At 35.7% G+C, this 23617-nt stretch overlaps 1 protein-coding gene across 3 annotated transcripts in view; it reads left to right on the forward strand.

Annotated features, from left to right (window-relative positions):
• Positions 1-1923: 1923 nt before the first annotated feature.
• LOC143247699 (transforming growth factor-beta-induced protein ig-h3-like) overlaps positions 1924-23617 on the forward strand; it is a 38011-nt gene continuing 16317 nt past the window's right edge. For 2 of the 3 annotated variants that reach the window (XR_013026668.1, XM_076496106.1), the window contains exons 1-4: positions 1992-2366; positions 19617-19715; positions 22382-22446; positions 22761-22909. Coding sequence is in view for 2 of the 3 variants with exons in the window: in XM_076496106.1 (XP_076352221.1) it covers positions 2248-2366; positions 19617-19715; positions 22382-22446; positions 22761-22909 (432 nt within the window). In the remaining variant the exon portion in view is untranslated. Of the gene's footprint in view, positions 2367-19616; positions 19716-22381; positions 22447-22760; positions 22910-23617 lie in introns of all 3 variants that reach the window. The other variant, XM_076496104.1, reaches the window with a different exon arrangement.

The raw sequence follows: 23617 nt of genomic DNA on the forward strand, positions 1-23617 counted from the left end.
ATTGTTAATATTTAATACCACCAGTTAATAATTGTTAATATATAATACCACCAGTTAATAATTGTTAATAAATAATACCACCAGTTAATAATTGTTAATAAATAATACCACCAGTTAATAATTGTTAATATTTAATACCACCAGTTAATAATTGTTAATATTTAATACCACCAGTTAATAATTGTTAATAAATAATACCACCAGTTAATAATTGTTAATATTTAATACCACCAGTTAATAATTGTTAATAAATAATACCACCAGTTAATAATTGTTAATATTTAATACCACCAGTTAATAATTGTTAATATTTAATACCACCAGTTAATAATTGTTAATAAGTAATACCACCAGTTAATAATTGTTAATAAATAATACCACCAGTTAATAATTGTTAATATTTAATACCACCAGTTAATAATTGTTAATATTTAATACCACCAGTTAATAATTGTTAATAAGTAATACCACCAGTTAATAATTGTTAATAAATAATACCACCAGTTAATAATTGTTAATATATAATACCACCAGTTAATAATTGTTAATATATAATACCACCAGTTAATAATTGTTAATAAATAATACCACCAGTTAATAATTGTTAATATTTAATACCACCAGTTAATAATTGTTAATAAATAATACCACCAGTTAATAATTGTTAATATTTAATACCACCAGTTAATAATTGTTAATATTTAATACCACCAGTTAATAATTGTTAATAAATAATACCACCAGTTAATAATTGTTAATAAATAATACCACCAGTTAATAATTGTTAATAAATAATACCACCAGTTAATAATTGTTAATATTTAATACCACCAGTTAATAATTGTTAATAAGTAATACCACCAGTTAATAATTGTTAATAAATAATACCACCAGTTAATAATTGTTAATATATAATACCACCAGTTAATAATTGTTAATATATAATACCACCAGTTAATAATTGTTAATAAATAATACCACCAGTTAATAATTGTTAATATTTAATACCACCAGTTAATAATTGTTAATAAATAATACCACCAGTTAATAATTGTTAATAAATAATACCACCAGTTAATAATTGTTAATATATAATACCACCAGTTAATAATTGTTAATATATAATACCACCAGTTAATAATTGTTAATAAATAATACCACCAGTTAATAATTGTTAATATTTAATACCACCAGTTAATAATTGTTAATAAATAATACCACCAGTTAATAATTGTTAATATTTAATACCACCAGTTAATAATTGTTAATAAGTAATACCACCAGTTAATAATTGTTAATAAGTAATACCACCAGTTAGTAATTGTTAATAAATAATACCACCAGTTGTTAATTGATTTATGAGACAGTGCGACCATTGTTATTAGAATGGTAGGATGAACTCATTACCGAAACTTTAAAAGAACAGTTTCTTTTCACTTTTCCAACTAATCTTTGTGTAACCTCCCACAAACGTTGCAGGAGATCATAGACTTCACGTGTCGCATGAGACATTTTTGTTTTTTGTTGTCTTTTTGGTTCGGTACGTTACAAACAGGTGTGTCTAACTTATATTAGTTATTAAACTGCTTAAACCTAAATCTATCATTGTTTCTGAATGTTAAATCAGTTCAGGTACTTCCTGGTAATTTGTGTTACTTTGAATTAATAAATTCGTAATTTGCATTCTATTTATCAATTATATGTCTTGTTGTTGTTGTTGTCTTTTTGGAGGGGGATTTCGTTCCCCGATAAGCCAACGATAATACTACACTTACAGCACTAAAATACTGGGTTCGAGTCTCCAATGTGACTTCTCTCGGTCTTGTTAAAAAAAAACCAATGATTAAAATAAGATTATATTTTAAACGGAGTTTTATTGTTTGGGAAGTAATGTACATTATCACTTCATAGGTCCTCTCTCGAATCTAACAGCAGGGCGCGCGAGAGAATATAGGTACGTTAAGAAATAACCGCACAAAAAACGTCATACGAAACAAAGCTGTGGGAAGACTCGTTTGTAGTTCGAAAAGAGCGCTGGCTGGAAGTGGAGCACATCAGCTGAATCGCTCGCGGAGTCCGCGTAGGTACTGTTTCCAGCCAGAGTATTGTTTCATAACAGTAAGTATTACAGGTGATACGACATCTTATGTCATCTTTCAGCGTTGCACGAGGAGACAGTAATATTATTGTATCGTAAGTTTCGTTTAAAGAGAAAACAAAGCTTTATTTTGAACCACGTGGACAACAATGGAGTATGTGCTACACAGAAACTCGCTTGTTTTCCTGTTTCTTATCTTTGTTCTTTGTCCAACCTTCCAATGCAGACGGATTCCTTGGTGGCACATCAAAATCGCACAGAGACAAGGGTATGTCGTTTCATTTCTCTTGCAACTAATTTGGTACTTTTGTGTTGTAATGTTTGTTAAATGGAATGCTGCTGGTTAAATATTTTTATATTATGTGGCTGGTTGTGAGAAGACCAGCCAGTATTACACGTATTGTTCTTTTGTTTTATTGTTGTTTAACAATTCGAACCCGCTCTCTTATTTAAGTATTGTAAGAATTATTCTTAATAACGCGTTGGGCAAAGTCTTAAATTGGGTCTCACGAGATAAACAATATGAAACGATGAATCTTAAATGACATTATTCTGAGTAATAAAAAATAAACCTTGATGTTAGACCAGACTGAATTAATCAGTTGTAGCAAAGTATAAATAATGGTTTGGTATTTAAAAGACACGCTACCAGGTACATTGTTGTAACATGTTCTATAATTGGATGTTTCTTTTCAATTACGTGACAGTTAACAGATCAGTTTACTTCTTGATTTACAGACTGCTATAACTCGTATGCTCATGTAGGCCTAAGTTCACGAGCAACGTTTTTACGTTCAACACAATTCACGAGCTGATGGTTACTTGACTTACGTTCACCAACTTTTCAATCACTGAATCGATTTCAAAAATAAGCAATTCACTTAATTACTGACTCTCTTTATCGATAACTATACTGACTCTGTCCATCACTAACTATACTGACTCTGTTCATCACTAACTATACTGACTCTCTTTATCGATAACTATACTGACTCTGTTAATCACTAACTATACTGACTCTGTTCATCACTAACTATACTGACTCTCTTTATCGATAACTATACTGACTCTGTTCATCACTAACTATACTGACTCTGTCCATCACTAACTATACTGACTCTGTTCATCACTAACTATACTGACTCTCTTCATCACTAACTATACTGACTCTCTTTATCGATAACTATACTGACTCTGTTCATCACTAACTATACTGACTCTCTTTATCGATAACTATACTGACTCTGTTCATCACTAACTATACTGACTCTGTCCATCACTAACTATACTGACTCTGTTCATCACTAACTATACTGACTTCTTTCATCACTAACTATATTGACTCTCTTTATCGATAACTATACTGACTCTGTTCATCACTAACTATACTGACTCTGTCCATCACTAACTATACTGACTCTCTTTATCACTAACTATACTGACTCTGTTTATCACTAACTATACTGACTCTGTCCATCACTAACTATACTGACTCTCTTTATCGATAACTATACTGACTCTGTCCATCACTAACTATACTGACTCTCTTTATCGATAACTATACTATACTCTGACTCTGTCCATCACTAACTATACTGACTCTCTTTATCACTAACTATACTGACTCTGTCCATCACTAACTATACTGACTCTGTTCATCACTAACTATACTGACTCTGTTCATCACTAACTATACTGACTCTCTTTATCGATAACTATACTGACTCTGTCCATCACTAACTATACTGACTCTGTCCATCACTAACTATACTGACTCTGTCCATCACTAACTATACTGACTCTGTCCATCACTAACTATACTGACTCTCTTTATCGATAACTATACTGACTCTGTCCATCACTAACTATACTGACTCTGTTCATCACTAACTATACTGACTCTCTTTATCGATAACTGTACTGACTCTGTTCATCACTAACTATACTGACTCTCTTTATCGATAACTATACTGACTCTGTCCATCACTAACTATACTGACTCTGTCCATCACTAACTATACTGACTCTGTCCATCACTAACTATACTGACTCTGTTCATCACTAACTATACTGACTCTCTTTATCGATAACTATACTGACTCTGTTCATCACTAACTATACTGACTCTCTTTATCGATAACTATACTGACTCTGTTCATCACTAACTATACTGACTCTCTTTATCACTAACTATACTGACTCTCTTTATCGATAACTGTACTGACTCTCTTTATCACTAACTATACTGACTCTCTTTTATCGATAACTATACTGACTCTGTCCATCACTAACTGTACTGACTCTCTTTATCGATAACTATACTGACTCTGTCCATCACTAACTGTACTGACTCTGTCCATCACTAACTATACTGACTCTGTCCATCACTAACTATACTGACTCTGTTCATCACTAACTATACTGACTCTGTTTATCACTAACTGTACTGACTCTCTTTATCACTAACTATACTGACTCTCTTTATCGATAACTATACTGACTCTCTTTATCGATAACTATACTGACTCTGTCCATCACTAACTATACTGACTCTGTTCATCACTAACTATACTGACTCTGTTCATCACTAACTATACTGACTCTGTTCATCACTAACTATACTGACTCTGTTCATCACTAACTATACTGACTCTCTTTATCGATAACTATACTGACTCTCTTTATCGATAACTATACTGACTCTCTTTATCACTAACTATACTGACTCTGTCCATCACTAACTATACTGACTCTCTTTATCGATAACTATACTGACTCTCTTTATCGATAACTATACTGACTCTCTTTATCACTAACTATACTGACTCTCTTTATCGATAACTATACTGACTCTGTCCATCACTAACTGTACTGACTCTCTTTATCGATAACTATACTGACTCTGTCCATCACTAACTGTACTGACTCTCTTTATCGATAACTATACTGACTCTGTCCATCACTAACTGTACTGACTCTGTCCATCACTAACTATACTGACTCTGTCCATCACTAACTATACTGACTCTGTTCATCACTAACTATACTGACTCTCTTTATCGATAACTATACTGACTCTGTTCATCACTAACTATACTGACTCTCTTTATCACTAACTATACTGACTCTGTTCATCGATAGCTGTACTGACTCTGTTTATCGATAACTATACTGACTCTGTCCATCACTAACTATACTGACTCTCTTTATCGATAACTATACTGACTCTGTCCATCACTAACTATACTGACTCTGTCCATCACTAACTATACTGACTCTCTTTATCGATAACTATACTGACTCTCTTTATCACTAACTATACTGACTCTGTCCATCACTAACTATACTGACTCTGTCCATCACTAACTATACTGACTCTGTCCATCACTAACTATACTGACTCTGTCCATCACTAACTATACTGACTCTGTTCATCACTAACTATACTGACTCTGTCCATCGATAACTATACTGACTCTGTCCATCGATAACTATACTGACTCTGTTTATCGATAACTATACTGACTCTCTTTATCACTAACTATACTGACTCTGTCCATCACTAACTATACTGACTTCTGTTTATCACTAACTATACTGACTTCTGTCTATCACTAACTATACTGACTCTCTTTTATCGATAACTATACTGACTCTGTCCATCACTAACTATACTGACTCTCTTTATCGATAACTATACTGACTCTTTTATCGATAACTATACTGACTTCTGTCCATCACTAACTATACTGACTTCTGTTCTATCACTAACTATACTGACTCTGTTCATCACTAACTATACTGACTCTCTTCATCACTAACTATACTGACTCTCTTTATCGATAACTATACTGACTCTGTCCATCACTAACTATACTGACTCTCTTCATCACTAACTATACTGACTCTGTTTATCACTAAGTATACTGACTCTGTTCATCACTAACTATACTGACTTCTGTCCATCACTAACTATACTGACTCTGTTCATCACTAACTATACTGACTTCTGTCTATCACTAACTATACTGACTCTGTCTATCACTAACTATACTGACTTCTGTCATCACTAACTATACTGACTCTGTCTATCACTAACTATACTGACTTCTGTCTATCACTAACTATACTGACTCTGTTCATCACTAACTATACTGACTCTGTTCATCACTAACTATACTGACTCTCTTTATCGATAACTATACTGACTCTGTTCATCACTAACTATACTGACTCTGTTTATCACTAACTATACTGACTCTCTTCATCACTAACTATACTGACTCTGTTTATCGATAACTATACTGACTCTCTTTATCACTAACTGTACTGACTCTGTCCATCACTAACTATACTGACTCTGTCCATCACTAACTATACTGACTCTCTTTATCGATAACTATACTGACTCTGTCCATCACTAACTGTACTGACTCTGTCCATCGATAACTATACTGACTCTGTCCATCGATAACTATACTGACTCTGTTTATCGATAACTGTACTGACTCTCTTTATCACTAACTGTACTGACTCTGTCCATCACTAACTATACTGACTCTGTCTATCACTAACTATACTGGACTTCTCTTATCGATAACTATACTGACTTCTGTTTATCGATAACTATACTGACTTCTGTCTATCACTAACTATACTGACTGACTTCTGTCTATCACTAACTATACTGACTTCTGTCCATCACTAACTATACTGACTCTGTCCATCACTAACTATACTGACTCTCTTTATCACTAACTATACTGACTCTGTCCATCACTAACTATACTGACTCTCTTTATCGATAACTATACTGACTCTCTTTATCGATAACTATACTGACTCTCTTTATCGATAACTATACTGACTCTCTTTATCGATAACTATACTGACTCTGTCCATCACTAACTATACTGACTCTGTCCATCACTAACTATACTGACTCTGTTCATCACTAACTATACTGACTCTGTTCATCACTAACTATACTGACTCTCTTTATCGATAACTATACTGACTTCTGTCCATCACTAACTATACTGACTTCTGTCTATCACTAACTATACTGACTCTGTCCATCACTAACTATACTGACTTCTGTCTATCACTAACTATACTGACTTCTTCATCTTTATCACTAACTATACTGACTTCTTTTCATCACTAACTATACTGACTCTCTTCTATCACTAACTATACTGACTCTGTTTATCACTAACTATACTGACTCTCTTCACTCATCACTAACTATACTGACTCTGTTCATCACTAACTATACTGACTCTGTTTATCACAAACTATACTGACTCTGTTCATCACTAACTATACTGACTCTGTCCATCACTAACTATACTGACTCTGTTCATCACTAACTATACTGACTCTCTTCATTACTAACTATACTGACTCTGTCCATCACTAACTATACTGACTTCTTTTATCACTAACTATACTGACTCTGTTCATCACTAACTATACTGACTCTGTTTATCGATAACTATACTGACTTCTGTCCATCACTAACTATACTGACTTCTGTCTATCACTAACTATACTGACTCTGTCCATCACTAACTATACTGACTCTCTTTTATCGATAACTATACTGACTTCTGTTCATCACTAACTATACTGACTCTCTGTTCATCACTAACTATACTGACTCTCTTCTTTCTGATTCTGTCTATCACTAACTATACTGACTCTGTCTCACTAACTATACTAACTATACTGACTTTCTTTTCATCACTAACTATACTGACTTCTGTTCATTACTAACTATACTGACTCTTGTCTATCACTAACTATACTGACTCTGTCTATCACTAACTATACTGACTTTTCTTTTATCAGCTAACTATACTGACTCTGTTCATCACTAACTATACTGACTCTGTTCATCACTAACTATACTGACTTCTCTTTATCGCTAACTATACTGACTGTCTTATCAAGCTAACTATACTGACTTCTCTTTTTATCACTAACTATACTGACTCTGTCCATCACTAATTATACTGGACTCTCTTCATCACTAATTCTATACTTGACTTCTCTTTATCACTAACTATACTGACTTCTTTTTCATCGCTAACTATACTGACTTCTGTCTATCACTAACTATACTGACTCTCTTCATCACTAACTATACTTGACTTACTTCTCATCACTAACTATACTGACTCTGTCCATCACTAACTATACTGACTTTTCTTTATCATAACTATACTGACTCTGTTCATCACTAACTATACTGACTCTGTTCATCACTAACTATACTGACTTCTCTTTATCGCTAACTATACTGACTTCTTTATCGCTAACTATACTGACTTCTTTTTATCACTAACTATACTGACTCTGTTTCATCACTAACTATACTGACTCTGTTCATCACTAACTATACTGACTTCTTTTATCACTAACTATACTGACTCTGTTCATCACTAACTATACTGACTTCTGTTCATCAAGCAACTATACTGACTTCTTTTATCAAGCACTATACTACTTCTTCATCGCTAACTATACTGACTCTTTATCGCTAACTATACTGACTTCTTTTCGTAACTAACTATACTGACTATACTGACTTTTTATCACTAACTATACTGACTCTGTCATCACTAACTATACTGACTTTCTTCACTTCAGCTATACTATTTCACTAATCACTATACTTGACTCTCTTTATCACTAACTATACTGACTCTTCATCACTAACTATACTGACTCTGTTCATCGCTAACTATACTGACTCTGTTCATCGCTAACTATACTGACTCTCTTTATCGCTAACTATACTGACTCTCTTTATCGCTAACTATACTGACTCTCTTCATCACTAACTATACTGACTCTCTTTATCACTAACTATACTGACTCTCTTTATCACTAACTATACTGACTCTGTTCATCGCTAACTATACTGACTCTGTGTCTATCGCTAACTATACTGACTCTGTTCATCGCTAACTATACTGACTTCTCTTTATCTTCTTCTAACTATACTGACTCTGTTCATCGCTAACTATACTGACTTTCTTTATCGCTAACTATACTTGACTTCTTTATCAAGCTAACTATACTGACTTCTGTTCATCACTAACTATACTGACTTCTGTCTTTATCACTAACTATACTGACTCTGTTCATCACTAACTATACTGACTTTGTTCTATCACTAATCTATACTGACTCTTTTATCGATAACTATACTGACTCTTCTTCATCACTAACTATACTGACTCTCTTTATCACTAACTATACTGACTCTGTTCATCACTAACTATACTGACTCTGTTCATTGCTAACTATACTGACTTCTTTTATCGCTAACTATACTGACTCTCTTCATCAACTAACTATACTGACTCTCTGTCATCACTAACTATACTGACTCTCTTCTCATCACTAACTATACTGACTCTCTTTTATCACTAATCTATACTGACTTCTTATCACTAACTATACTGACTTGTTCATCAACTAACTATACTGACTCTGTTCATCACTAACTATACTGACTCTCTTTATCACTAACTATACTGACTCTCTTTATCACTAACTATACTGACTCTGTTCATCACTAACTATACTGACTCTGTTCATCGCTAACTATACTGACTCTCTTCATCACTAACTATACTGACTCTCTTTATCGCTAACTATACTGACTCTGTTCATCGCTAACTATACTGACTCTGTTCATCGCTAACTATACTGACTCTGTTCATCGCTAACTATACTGACTCTGTTCATCGCTAACTATACTGACTTCTTTATCGCTAACTATACTGACTCTCTTTATCGCTAACTATACTGACTCTCTTTATCGCTAACTATACTGACTCTGTCCATCACTAACTATACTGACTCTCTTCATCACTAACTATACTGACTCTCTTTATCACTAACTATACTGACTCTCTTTATCACTAACTATACTGACTCTGTTCATCGTTATACTGATCGCTAACTATACTGACTTCTTTTTATCGCTAACTATACTGACTCTCTTTATCAAGCACTATACTGACTTCTCTTTATCGCTAACTATACTGACTCTCTTTGTCATCGCTAACTATACTGACTTTCTCTTCACTATCACTAACTATACTGACTCTCTCTTATCACTAACTATACTGACTCTGTTCATCGCTAACTATACTGACTCTCTTTATCGCTAACTATACTGACTCTCTTTCATCACTAACTATATTTTGACTCTCTTTATCGCTAACTATACTGACTCTCTTTCATCGCTAACTATACTGACTCTTTTATCGCTAACTATACTGACTCTCTTCATCGCTAACTATACTGACTCTTTTCATCGCTAACTATATGCTGACTTCTTTCATCACTAACTATACTGACTCTCTTCATCACTAACTATACTGACTCTTCTTCATCGCTAACTGTACTTGACTTCTTCATCACTAACTATACTTTGACTCTCTTTATCAAGCTAACTATACTGACTCTCTTCATCGCTAACTATACTGACTCTCTTCATCACTAACTATACTGACTCTCTTCATCACTAACTATACTGACTCTCTTCATCGCTAACTATACTGACTCTCTTCATCGCTAACTATACTGACTCTCTTCATCACTAACTATACTGACTCTGTTCATCGCTAACTGTACTGACTCTCTTTATCGCTAACTGTACTGACTCTCTTTATCGCTAACTGTACTGACTCTCTTTATCGCTAACTGCTAATTCGTACTTACAATTTTGTTTTTATGTACTGATATTTCTCAGTCTCCCAGTCATTACGTCATTGTCCTTCAGTGGCACAGCGGACTTACAACGCTAGAAACCGTGTTTCGATACCTGTGGTGGGCAGAACACATATAGTCCATTGTGTAGCTTTGTGCTTAACTTTCAAACAAATAAGAATTACGTCATCACTATTAGAAGCTCCCTTTTCCAAACATAACAATTAGGAAAAAGATGTTTGATTATGATATTTTTCCAGTAGCAATTATCCTCTAAATAAACATAATTTGTAGGGACAACAAAGGACCTATTGGTCCTTCTCGGCTGTCCCATCCTCTAAACTAAACTAAAACTATTCAGTAAATAATTTAACAAACATTAAAGTCAACCCTTGTCATTGATATATCCATCGAGTTTTCTCTTTAAGTCACTTAAATTTACTGTCTCTAGAAGATATGAAGACAACCCACTCCACCCTGTTATTAAAATAAAACTGTCGGAGCTGAAGATGAATAGCGAACGTTGTATTTGTGTTCCATGGTCCTACTATTCTCACTGAAACACATGGAAGATGTTGATGAATCAATTCTTAAACACTTCAATCAGATCCTTCCTAACTTTTCTTGTTTTCAAGAGAAAACAATTTCAGAGGTTTCAACCTCTCCTAATATGACAACATCCATCCAACACAACCCGTCCATCCCAGACACCATTCTATCAGTCTTTTTATACCCTTTCCAATAATTCAATGTTTTACCTAAAGTAAGGAGCCCAAGACTGAACACAATACTCCAAATGTGTCCTAACCAGTGACCTGTACAATGAAATTATAACCTCTTCAGACTTGTGTTCAGTCCTTCTGTAAATACAACCTAAAATCCTATTTGCCCCACAACTAGCTGTTTGGATGACTTTAGACACTGATCCACTGAGATCCCTTTCTTTCATGACTTTAAGATTATGTTCAAACAAATTATAATTCAAATTGTGATTACCCACATACATGATCTTATATTTATTATAATTAAAACCCATCTGCTATTTATTTACCAAACTCACTAAATGATGTAAATGTTTTTTTGTAAATCAGTAACATTCTCTTCACAGCCAGTAACACCCTAGATGTTAATGTCATCAGTAATTTAAGTACTTTATCGACCATTCCTTCATCTTCATCATTGATGTGACTAAAAAAAAAAGTCCTAAGACTGAGCCCTAAGGTACCCCACTTGTACTTCATTATCTTCTATCCAGCCATCCATCTATCCATACTTTTCTTCCATTCAGCCATCCTTCTATCCAAACTTGTTTTCTTCCATCCAGCCATCCTTCTATCCAAACTTTTCTTCCATCCAGCCATCCTTCTATCCATACTTTTCTTCCATGCAGCCATCCTTCTATCCAAACTTTTTTCCATCCAGCCATCCTTCTATCCAAACTTGTTTTCTTCCATGCAGCCATCCTTCCATCCAAACGTTTTTACATCCAGTCATCCTTCTATCCAAACTTTTTTTACATCCAGCCATCCTTCAATCCAATTAGCTAACTTACTTCCTACACCTATAATTTTTTACAAGCTCTTTATGTGACATCTTGTCAAATACCTTTCTGAAAATCCAGGTACACTAAATCTACACCAAAACTTACCTTCATCAACTTAAACAGTAACTTTATCAAAAAAATATCACAATATTTGTAAGGCACGAGTCTCCCTTGGTCAAACCATGTTGTCCATCCGATAAAATTCTAAACTTTGTTAAATGACTTCCAAAGAATCTTTTAACAGACTTTCCAAACCTTTTCCCACAAGTGATGTAAGACTAATGGGTGTGTAGTCACGGGAACATTTTTTTATTACCTGCCATGAAAAGAGGAGTCACATTAGCTAACTTCCAATCCTGTCCATTGTCCAAGAACTGACAAAAAACGGCAGCAAGTGACTTGCATATCCAATCTTTAACCTTCATCAGAACTCTTGGGGAAATATTATCTGGCCCAGAAACCTCATTGATTTTTAACTTACCAATTTTTAACAGCCTCGGAATTAATACAGTAATCAACTGTGTAAGTCCGTAGACTTACTTTCGAGACACCAGGGGGACTGTAATGTAGGTATTGTGTGGAATTATTTATTTGAAGTGTGGGTTGGCTTTGTTGTAGAGCTCTGAACTTTGTAGCTGGTGGCCCAGGTTCGGCTCCATGAAACAACACACAATTTTATTCACACTTTAAGCTGAAGGTGCGTTATAAGAGTGACAGCCAATGCTTTAGAATAAATGACAGGGCACTGGTGACTGAAGTGCCTTTCTTACGGTCAACAGTTCAAACTTTTGTACAAACGAAACTAATTTTAATAACTTTGTTATAAGTACAAAATACAACTTGTTATCTTGACCTTTTTAATATAGTAGGAAGCCAAACAGACAGACAGACAGAAGAACACAAAATCCGCCTGCTCTATTGTTAGCCATTGAAGATGCCAAAAGAGCTTTTAGGGTTCTTCATGTTTTTATTGTTGTTTTTGTAAAGGAAGAGATGACATCACGTTCTTGGCAATTAATTATTTGTCTCATGGCCAGTTTAGCTGTACGTAACCTTAAAACAAATTCCCTAGAAGTCATGCAACGTGTTAGAAAGTACGTTTGATAACTGATCTTATCGGATTGGACAAGACAAGTCTCATAACCGTCGTTTCTTATTAGTTTCATTGCTTTTCACCATTCAGTTTTCAGCATTTCTCATGACAATTTTGTACTCATAAAGGCAACATCTTTGTCTTATACTAATAAGGAAGAAAAGACAAACCTACCAAGTTTTGTCATTAACCTAGAGGGCACTCTAAGACGAGTTGATTAGTCTAATTGGACGTAAAGTTAGTTTCTAGTAAATATGTTTATATAATAATTAGGATGATTAATAATTTGACAAGAAAAAAGTCTTCGCTATGACAGCTGAGAACGAGGGTTAAACCTTCAGTACTGAACGACACCTGGATTGAAAATAATAATTTCCCAATACACGTGTGTGTCTGTGTTTAATATTTTATTCGTGTCATTGTGTTATATTAAGCCAGGTCCCGGCATGGCCAGATGGTTAAGATGCTCGACTCGTAATCTGAGGATGTTGGGTTCAAATCCCCATCGCACCAAACATGCTCGTCCTTTCAGCCGTGTGTACGTTATAATGTGATAGTCAATCTCATTATTTATTGGTAAAAGATTAGCCCAAGAGTTGGCATTGGGTGGTGATGACTAACTGCTTTCCCTCTGGTCTTAAACTGCTAAATTATGGACAGCTAGCGCAAATAGCTTTCGTGTAGCTTTGCGCGTAATTCAAAAACAAACAAACAAGCATTCTTGGTTTGGGTTTCAGTTTCGTTTCAGTCTTAGGGCTAGCAACCTTGACAGCAACGTTTTTTCTTTTCCGTCGTGTGACACAGATAAGCATAAAGTTCTCATTAGTGTATGCAATGTTTCGGTCTTTGTTATTTTTATTTAACAAGTAACTTAACAAAACTCCAGTTAGAATAACACTACACCACACAACACCCCCGGGACAAAGTTCTCTAAATGTTACTACAACGATGAAACTAGAAAATTATAATAACTGTATCGCGTTTTATCAAAGAACAGTCAGTTACGGTTTCAATTTTCAAGTCAATTTAACTTTACATTGCTCGTGCATTCCGTTCGTGCTACACGAGACAATTATTTCTATAAGGTCATTCGTCCAGAGACTGTGGTTCAGTAACATTTATGTTAATCAAGTAATAATAAAGCGCACCGTTCGTGTATCCTGTTGTTAACATCCTGTTAAATTCGTGGTTTACAATTGTGCAGTTGGTCGTCCTAGCAACGAGAACCTTCACTTCATCTCCCGCCAAAAACTCTTGTCATCTGCTACAGTTATTTTACAAGGACGTACAAAAAATATTAATTAGTTTTGTTTTTTATTTAGCTGCCCTCATGGTTGTTCAGGACTAAGTCTGAAAGTTTATATTGCCAAAAAATCGGGTTTTCATAGTCGCATGGACAGAGCGAAGATAGTCCGTTGCGTAGCTTTGTGATTAAACGGAAAAGTTTATTTATCAATTAGGAATTTCTGAGATGACACAAAGTTCGATCAAACCAGATGGACTTTTAATGTTTATCGTTTTATTTTAAAACTACACAAGCATACAAAAAACAACCTAATATTTTTTTCAAAGTAATCACAGTGGATCGTCTGTTACATTTGAAGACATAAAAAGCTCACTCTAGGCCTATTAAAAATCTTAAAATATATTCGGAAAACTCTAGATGGTGAGAGGGCGTTTCAAAACGTTACTGCATACCTAAACTGCTTTTCTCGAAAAAACAATTGGTTTTATATCTCTTTTTCTGCTTCTTGCTACAACAGTAGAAGCTCAGCAAATCAGAGTGAAATCTGTTGAGTATATTGCAGATTTAGATAATACTGTCCTGAACAAGGGCTTTATTTAGGGTTAGGTCTGAATAATAGAAGCGTACGAAAAACCTTCGACGACACTTTTGGCTCCACATGGCCAGGTGGTCAGGGCGCTCGACTCGTAATCTGAGCGTCGAGGGTTCGAATCCTTATCACACCACACATGCTCGCCCTTTCAGCCGTGGGGACGTTATATGTTACGGTCAATTCTACTGATCGTTGGTAAAAGATTAGTCCAACAGTTGGCGGTGGGTGGTGATGACTAGCTACCTTCCCTCTACTCTTACACTGCTAAGTTAGGGACAACTAGCGAAGATAGTCCTCGTGTAGCTTTGGGGCAAATTCACAAAACAAAAACAAACTCTTTGTAACACCCTTCGTCTTGTTTTTATTATGGCTCTCATTGTAGCCCTGGAGAAACCAAATTTCCCAAGTAGCGTTTAATATATAACCATTGAAATGTGAGGTTTTATTTACAAACTCTATGTAATTTTGATCACGGATCTCACCGCATTCTGACAGAGGTCTCCAACCCCAATGAACCTATAGATACTGTGTACCTTATCAGTTTATTTGTTTGTTTGTTTTGAATTTCGCACAAAATTACACGAGGGCTATCTGCGCTAGTCATCACCACCCACCGCCAACTCTTGCGCTACTCTTTTACCAACGATCAGTGGAATTGACTGTAACATTATAAGGCTCTCACGGCTGGAAGGAGTGAGCATGTTTGGGATTCGAACCCGCGATCCTCAGATTACGAGTCGAGTGCCTTAACCACCTGGCCATCCCGTCCCTACCTTAACAGAATTATTTACTTTGTTTATTGGCAGCTACTTCCTGGTAGTAGGTGGTTCCCAGTTTGAGAACCCTGAGTCAGGTGGTATAGCAAAGTAGTAAGTATATCGAGCACACTGATACCACTTGCTTTTGGATTTCAATTCAAATAGTTTATCAGTGTTCCAGCTTTGTTTGTTTGTTTGTTTTTTTGAATTTCGCACAAAGCTACTCGAGGGCTATCTGTGCTAGCCGTCCCTAATTTTGCAGTGTAAGACTAGAGGGAAGGCAGCTAGTCATCACCACCCACCGCCAACTCTTGGGCTACTCTTTTACCAACGAATAGTGGGATTGACCATCACCTTATAACGCCCTCACGGCTGAAAGGGCGAGCATGTTTAGCGCGACGGGGATGCGAACCCGCGACTCTCGGATTACGAGTCGCACGCCTTAACGCACTTGGTCATGCCGGGCCTCTAGCTTTGTTCTTCGTTCAATTTAAATATTATGAAATTAATTGGTTTTTCCCTCCAGCTAAAGAGAGCGTTTTGTAGGCCTAACATTTTCTTAATCCGCAGTCGTGTCTACCTCCATCTCTTACCGAATACACATAGTACTGAATAATAAAAATACAACATATAAAGTTTTATTACTGTATTCTTTTCATAATCAAAAATAAACACGTCTGTATCCAGCAACCCGGATGATTACTTGGTCCACGCTGGACCTCTTCCTCCCTCTACTGTCCGCCCACGCAAAAAACCGTTTCGTCATCCATGTCCAATGATGGAAACCAGGACTTTTCTTCCCTTTTACGTTCAAAATTTCATTTTAAATTGTTTATTCGAGCACAAAGCCTTACTCTTACAAGTACATACGAACACACTTATATGAAGTCATTAGATGAAGTCATTTTTCTTTACATAAAACTATTTGTGTATTTAACCACAGGCTTGTCTAGTACCAGATGTCCATCGATGTAAAGGACTTTGAAGGTCTAATTGTGTTCGAATCCCTGTTGGACCAAACATGCTTGCCCTTTAAGCCGTGGGGGCGTTATAGTGTGACGGTCAATCCAACTATTCGGAAGGTCCAAGGTTCAAACCTACTATTTGGTCAGGATTAGTCGTGTAGGCATTAAGTGCGGTATTTACAATTTTCCCATTCTTTGGTCAGCAGTTCTAAAGTTGGAATAGTTAGGCTTAAATCTTAGTTGTCTGTACCCACGGATAGCGATAAATTTACGGATTTACAATGCTAAAAATCAGGGCTCGAATCTCCACAGTGGACAAAGCAAATAGCGCAATATTAATTACTACTTACATTCACGAATGCGTAAATGTAATGTTTTCCAAACTTCAGGACGTTGCATATTTTATAAAAATATTTACTTCGGAACATCTGTGTCTGTATTATGTTACTTGTAGAATCGATGGTGTCGTTTCTTTTGTCTTCATACCTTCAGTGATTTTTTTCATCAGTTGTAACTCTATCAAGTAACATCAAATCAATACCACTTCTGGGACCAATGTGGATTCGCTTTAAATTAAGCATTGTTTGTAGCCGCTAAATTAATCAACGCGAAAGTGTTACATTAGGGTATACTCGACTGACCAAGGACAAAAGTCGAAGTTGTTGTATAGTGTTACGTGCGTCACAAAACTGCCAGGACTTATGAAGATTAGCTGTGAGTTTTCTGTGACGTACTTTCATCACACATGAAAGCTTCATTGTTAGAAATAATGAATAATGTCTTCCTTGAACATTGAAACATTATACACCTTACCTCTTGAGGTGTTATTGTATCGCAGAGTGCGCTAAGGGAAAGAATATCCGGTTTTTTATTTACATCGCTGCTTCTCCCAGAAATGAGAAAAACGAAACTACGCCATTTTGGGATAAAGAACATCTCGACTCTGAAAAAAAAATCCCTACTTTGATAACCGACTTTCGAGAACTTGAGAATTTGTTAGAATCGTTCATGCAGTTCGCTTAAGACGGCCTTTACATAATTTAGGCTTAGGATTTCTACTGCTGGAAATGAAGTAAAAAAAATACGTGAATGGCTTCAATATAGGTGCTGTTTGAATGGTCACAGATGTCGCTTTGACGTGTGTTAGACAAAGTGGTTTTAAATGTTTATTTTATATAGTTTTCTGTAGTGGCTTTTAAATAACACGTGTTCTATTTCGTTTTCTAATGTTCCTGAGCAATTTTAAACCATAACCAAGAGTAAACCTGATTTCACGTGGGTTAAACAGGACAGCGGTCCACAGTGATCAAGAGTAGTTGTCCCTAACTTCGTCCTTGTGATTAGAGAGCAAATTGCAGCCAAACAGTAGCACCCGCCGTCAGAAGAGTTTGTCTAGGTTTGGAAAACCGAATAATGAAATTGATTATTACTCTTATGACGCACCGACAACTGAAAGCGTAGAGCACGCTTAGCGACGTCACAACGCGAATCGTGTACATTTCGGTTTGCAGCTCGGAACGTTGAACACTAGATTGTGCCTTTGGAAAAAGTTTAATTATATCTATATTTATCCTTAATAAATACATCTATGTTTTCTTCACTTACAAACAAAACTAAAAACGAAATTGAATTTATTTACGCCACATAAACTTGAATATTTTACACGAACGAAACTTACGATAGTTTTTAGAGATAAATAATACTTTTCATGAAAATGTTTATAAATTAAACCCGTGCCATTTGAACAAATACTAGAACGTGTTACAGAAAACTGCTTACGTTAGAAATTCTTTAAAGAAATGGCACCTTTCAACGTCTTTAAATTTATTATTTTAAATTCAGTTAAAACAGGCCTCTCGCGAGCAAGTGTTTGTTTGTTATTAAATTTCGCGCAAAGCTACAAAAGGACTGTCTGTGCTAGCCGTCCCTAATTTTGCAGTGTAAGACTAGAGGGAAGGCAGCTAGTCATCACCACCCACTGCCAACTCTTGGGCTACTCTTTTACCAACGAATAGTGAGATTGACCGCCTTAACCCACCTTGCCATTGAATAATGAACGTCATATATATATATATATACATATTCTTAATTTTCCATATTAAACATCTGTTTACCGCTAAAACAGGGTAATTATCAAAAGAGGACCAGCAGGGCCAGGTGGTTAAGGCACTCGACTCGTAACCTGAGGATCGCGGGTTCGAATTCCCCGTTTCACCAAACATGCTCGCCCTTTTCAGCCGTGAGTACATTATAATGTGACGGTCAATCACACTATTCTTTGGTGAAAGATTAGCCCAAGAGTTGGCGGTGGGTGATGATGACAAACTGCCTTCCCTCTTGTCTTATGCTGCTAAATTAGGGACGGCTCGTGCAAATAGCCCTCGTGTAGTTTCGCACGAAATTCAAAAACTAGAGCAATAATTATTCGTATTTATTTTTTTGTACGAAATAATAGGAAAACTACAAAATAAAATACTGTGTTTATATGATTTCAACTAATCTTTAAATTCATGTTTTTATGCATATGTTCTATGTTTATGGGGAAAATGACTGTCATAATTAAGTGCTATTGGTGAATATTTTGGTATTAGGCCTAATACCTGTGCTGTGGAAGAGGTCCCAGGCACAAACAAGAAGTATTGGACAGAATGCAAGTATTGGATGAACAGAGAAATATGTGGTGTTCAAACGTAAGCTATAATTAAAATATTTAATGTAAAATCACTAGACGGCGCAGTGATGTAAAGTTTTCAGTACATTTCTTTTGGTAACTTTATAGCCAGTTATGTAAATACAAGTTATTGTTTCTTATAATATTTGTAGATTAAATAAATTATTTGTCATTATTCTCCTTTGAAGATTCATATTTAATGTAAATTACCATATTTATGAATCCAAGCTAAGACTAACAGTGGTTTCATTGATTTGTTTTGTTCTGTATATACAGTTTATAATATTTCTATATTTGTTGTTAGCTTTTCGTTTTCTGTTGTATCCAGTGATACTATGTATGCAAGTTAGGCTAAAATCAAGAGTGTTATGAACTGTTATAAACATATGAGCAATACCAATGTGATGAGTTAAAATTCTTGTGTTTGTTATGTTCGTACCCGGTACACTGACCATAAGAGTGGACATTTGTTTACTGAGTTTAATCAGAATAAAAATATAAATAAAGATGATTGTAATGGACACATAATCAAGACGGCCCTCATTAGAACAGTGATTGTAATGGATACATAATCAAGACGGCCCTCATTAGAACAGTGATTGTAATGGATACATAATCAAGACGGCCCTCATTGGAACAGTGATTGTAATGGATACATAATTAAGACGGCCATCATTAGAACAGTGATTGTAATGGATACATACTCAAGACGGCCCTCATTGAAACAGTGATTGTAATGGATACATAATCAAGACGGCCCTCATTGAAACAGTGATTGTAATGGATACATGATCAAGACGGCCCTCATTGGAACAGTTATTGTAATGGATACATAATGAAGACGGCCCTCATTGAAACAGTGATTGTAATGGATACATGATCAATACGGCCCTCATTGGAACAGTTATTGTAATGGATACATGATCAAGACGGCCCTCATTGGAACAGTGATTGTAATGGATACATAATGAAGACGGCCCTCATTGAAACAATGATTGTAATGGATACATGATCAAGACGGCCCTCATTGGAACAGTTATTGTAATGGATACATGATCAAGACGGCCCTCATTGGAACAGTGATTGTAATGGATACATAATGAAGACGGCCCTCATTGAAACAGTGATTGTAATGGATACATGATCAAGACGGCCCTCATTGGAACAGTGATTGTAATGGATACAAGATCAAGACGGCCCTCATTGGAACAGTGATTGTAATGGATACATGATCAAGACGGCCATCATTGGAACAGTGATTGTAATGGATACATAATGAAGACGGCCCTCATTGGAACAGTGATTGTAATGGATACATAATGAAGACGGCCCTCATTGGAACAGTGATTGTAATGGATACATGATCAAGACGGCCATCATTGGAACAGTGATTGTAATGGATACATAATGAAGACGGCCCTCATTGGAACAGTGATTGTAATGGATACATAATGAAGACGGCCCTCATTGGAACAGTTATTGTAATGGATACATAATGAAGACGGCCCTCATTGGAACAGTGATTGTAATGGATACATAATCAAGACGGCCCTCATTGGAACAGTGATTGTAATTGATACATAATCAAGACGGCCCTCATTGGAACAGTGATTAATGGATACATAATCAAGACGGCCCTCATTGGAACAGTGATTGTAATGGATACATGATAAAGACGGCCCTCATTGGAACAGTGATTGTAATGGATACATAATCAAGACGGCCCTCATTGGAACAGTGATTGTAATGGATACATAATCAAGACGGCCCTCATTGGAACAGTGATTGTAATGGATACATAATCAAGACGGCCCTCATTGGAACAGTGATTGTAATGGATACATGATCAAGACGGCCCTCATTGGAACAGTGATTGTAATGGATACATAATGAAGACGCCCTCATTGGAACAGTTATTGTAATGGATACATAATGAAGACGGCCCTCATTGGAACAGTGATTGTATTGGATACATAATGAAGGGCCTCATTGGAACAGTGATTGTATTGGATACATAACGAAGACAGCCCTCATTGGAATAGTTTCGATCCTGGAGTTATCACTTTAAATATATTTTAGTTGGTTTATAAGAGAAACAAAATTGACAAAGTTTGGTCATGAGGTAGTGCTCTGGATTAGTAGGTTTTTAAGAAAGAAATGGGACACAGTTTGGATCTGAGGTATCGATCTCGGTTAGTGTGTTTTTAAGAGAGAAAATTAACACAATTTTGCTCTGAGGTAGAGCTCTGTATTGGTGGGTTTTTAAGAGAGAAAAGAAGCATTGTTTGACCCTGAAATACAGATCCAGATTATTGTTTGACCCTAAGGTACAGCTCTGGATTATTGGGTTTGTTAGAGGGAAGAGAGGACCAGTTTAGTGATGTGGAAGAACTTTGGATTTGTTAGCTAACAAGATGGATTAAAATCCGTACAATGTCACAAACTATTCTAAGCACTTTAAGTTATGGGAAGATTACAAGAGTAACAGTCAAACTCATATCGTGAATGGTGAGTGATAGGGTACATTTTAACTGGTAACTTCCCTCTGGTCAATAATTCAAAATTGCAGATGGTGGCATATAATTTACATGCCTTTAAACATAAAAGAAAGTCCAGTTTACTTTAGAAACAGATAAACCTTGCAGCTGAATTATTAGGCATGCATTGTTTTCTGATTATTTTCAGGGTGATACGATATGAATGCTGTGAAGGATTTCACCTAATTAAGCACAAACCAGGATGTATGGGAGGTTAGTGTGTTGTGAATTTTAAATTTAAATTATTTTTAGAATCAGTATTGTCTCTACAAGTAGATGGACTAGCTAGTAGTTAAACAGTTCGTTCCACAGATGTACATATAAACGACTTAAAATACTTTATGAACATGGATTTTTCACACACACACAAAAGAAGAACGGACGGATTTGTAATAAATCTTTTAATTGTATGACATAAAGAAACAATCAAGCTCTTAAAATCCTTTATAGTACATAATCAGTGTCAAATGTTAAAAGATGAATGGATGTTGACATTGGTACGAACATTCTTTCTCGTTATGTGGCAGTGAAACCGATGACCAATGTGCTTGACACGGCTAAAAGCTTGGGTGCAACACAATTTGTAGACTACTTGACCAAGGCTGGATTGGCAGAGAGTTTACGTCATGCTGGTTCTGCTGTCACCCTCTTTGCACCCACAAATGAAGCTTTTGATGTAAGTGTTGAAACTTGTTTTGTGGTTTGAAGTTAAGCACAAAGCGACACAAAAGTGCTCTGCTCACCGTGGGTATCGAAACCCGGTTTCTCTGGATTAGTAGCGTTTTAAGAAAGAAATGGGACACAGTTTGGATCTGGGGGCATAGTGAAACTACAGACTTACAAATAGTCTGTAAATAAATATAAACCCTAACCAGCCTCCATCAGGGATTATTCGAAACGATTGCTTGAAAGTTAATTTCTTACTTCAAGATGTCTCACATCGGAGAAGAAGTTGGTAAAGTTACAAGGAAATTCGATGTACTTATTAAAACACTTTACTGATTAGTAACCACATACCTGTATGTGTTACATATGTTAACTGTGATCAGGAACCACATATCTGAATGTGTTGGATATGATAAGCGAGTTACTTAGCTTTGCCACATTGGCTCAGTTGTTAGCCTAAAGACTTCTATTCTAACACACTGGAATCCAAGTTTCGATACCTGTCTTTCGTGCCCGTTTCAGGCAGTCTATTGTGTAGCTATGCGCTTAACGACAAATCAACATATTAGTTTTTATTATTACTTATCGCCATTACAAAAAGAAAACGTTCTGGACTTTCTCATTTGAATATATCTTCATATTTTGTTATATCTCTTTCTCTTAAGGTTTGGTGTTTAGTTCTTTAAGGACTCGAAGTCCAGGTATGGAAATAATTGCT

The sequence above is a fragment of the Tachypleus tridentatus genome, chromosome 3 (genome assembly GCF_004210375.1).
Source record: "Tachypleus tridentatus isolate NWPU-2018 chromosome 3, ASM421037v1, whole genome shotgun sequence".
NCBI lineage: Eukaryota > Metazoa > Arthropoda > Merostomata > Xiphosura > Limulidae > Tachypleus > Tachypleus tridentatus.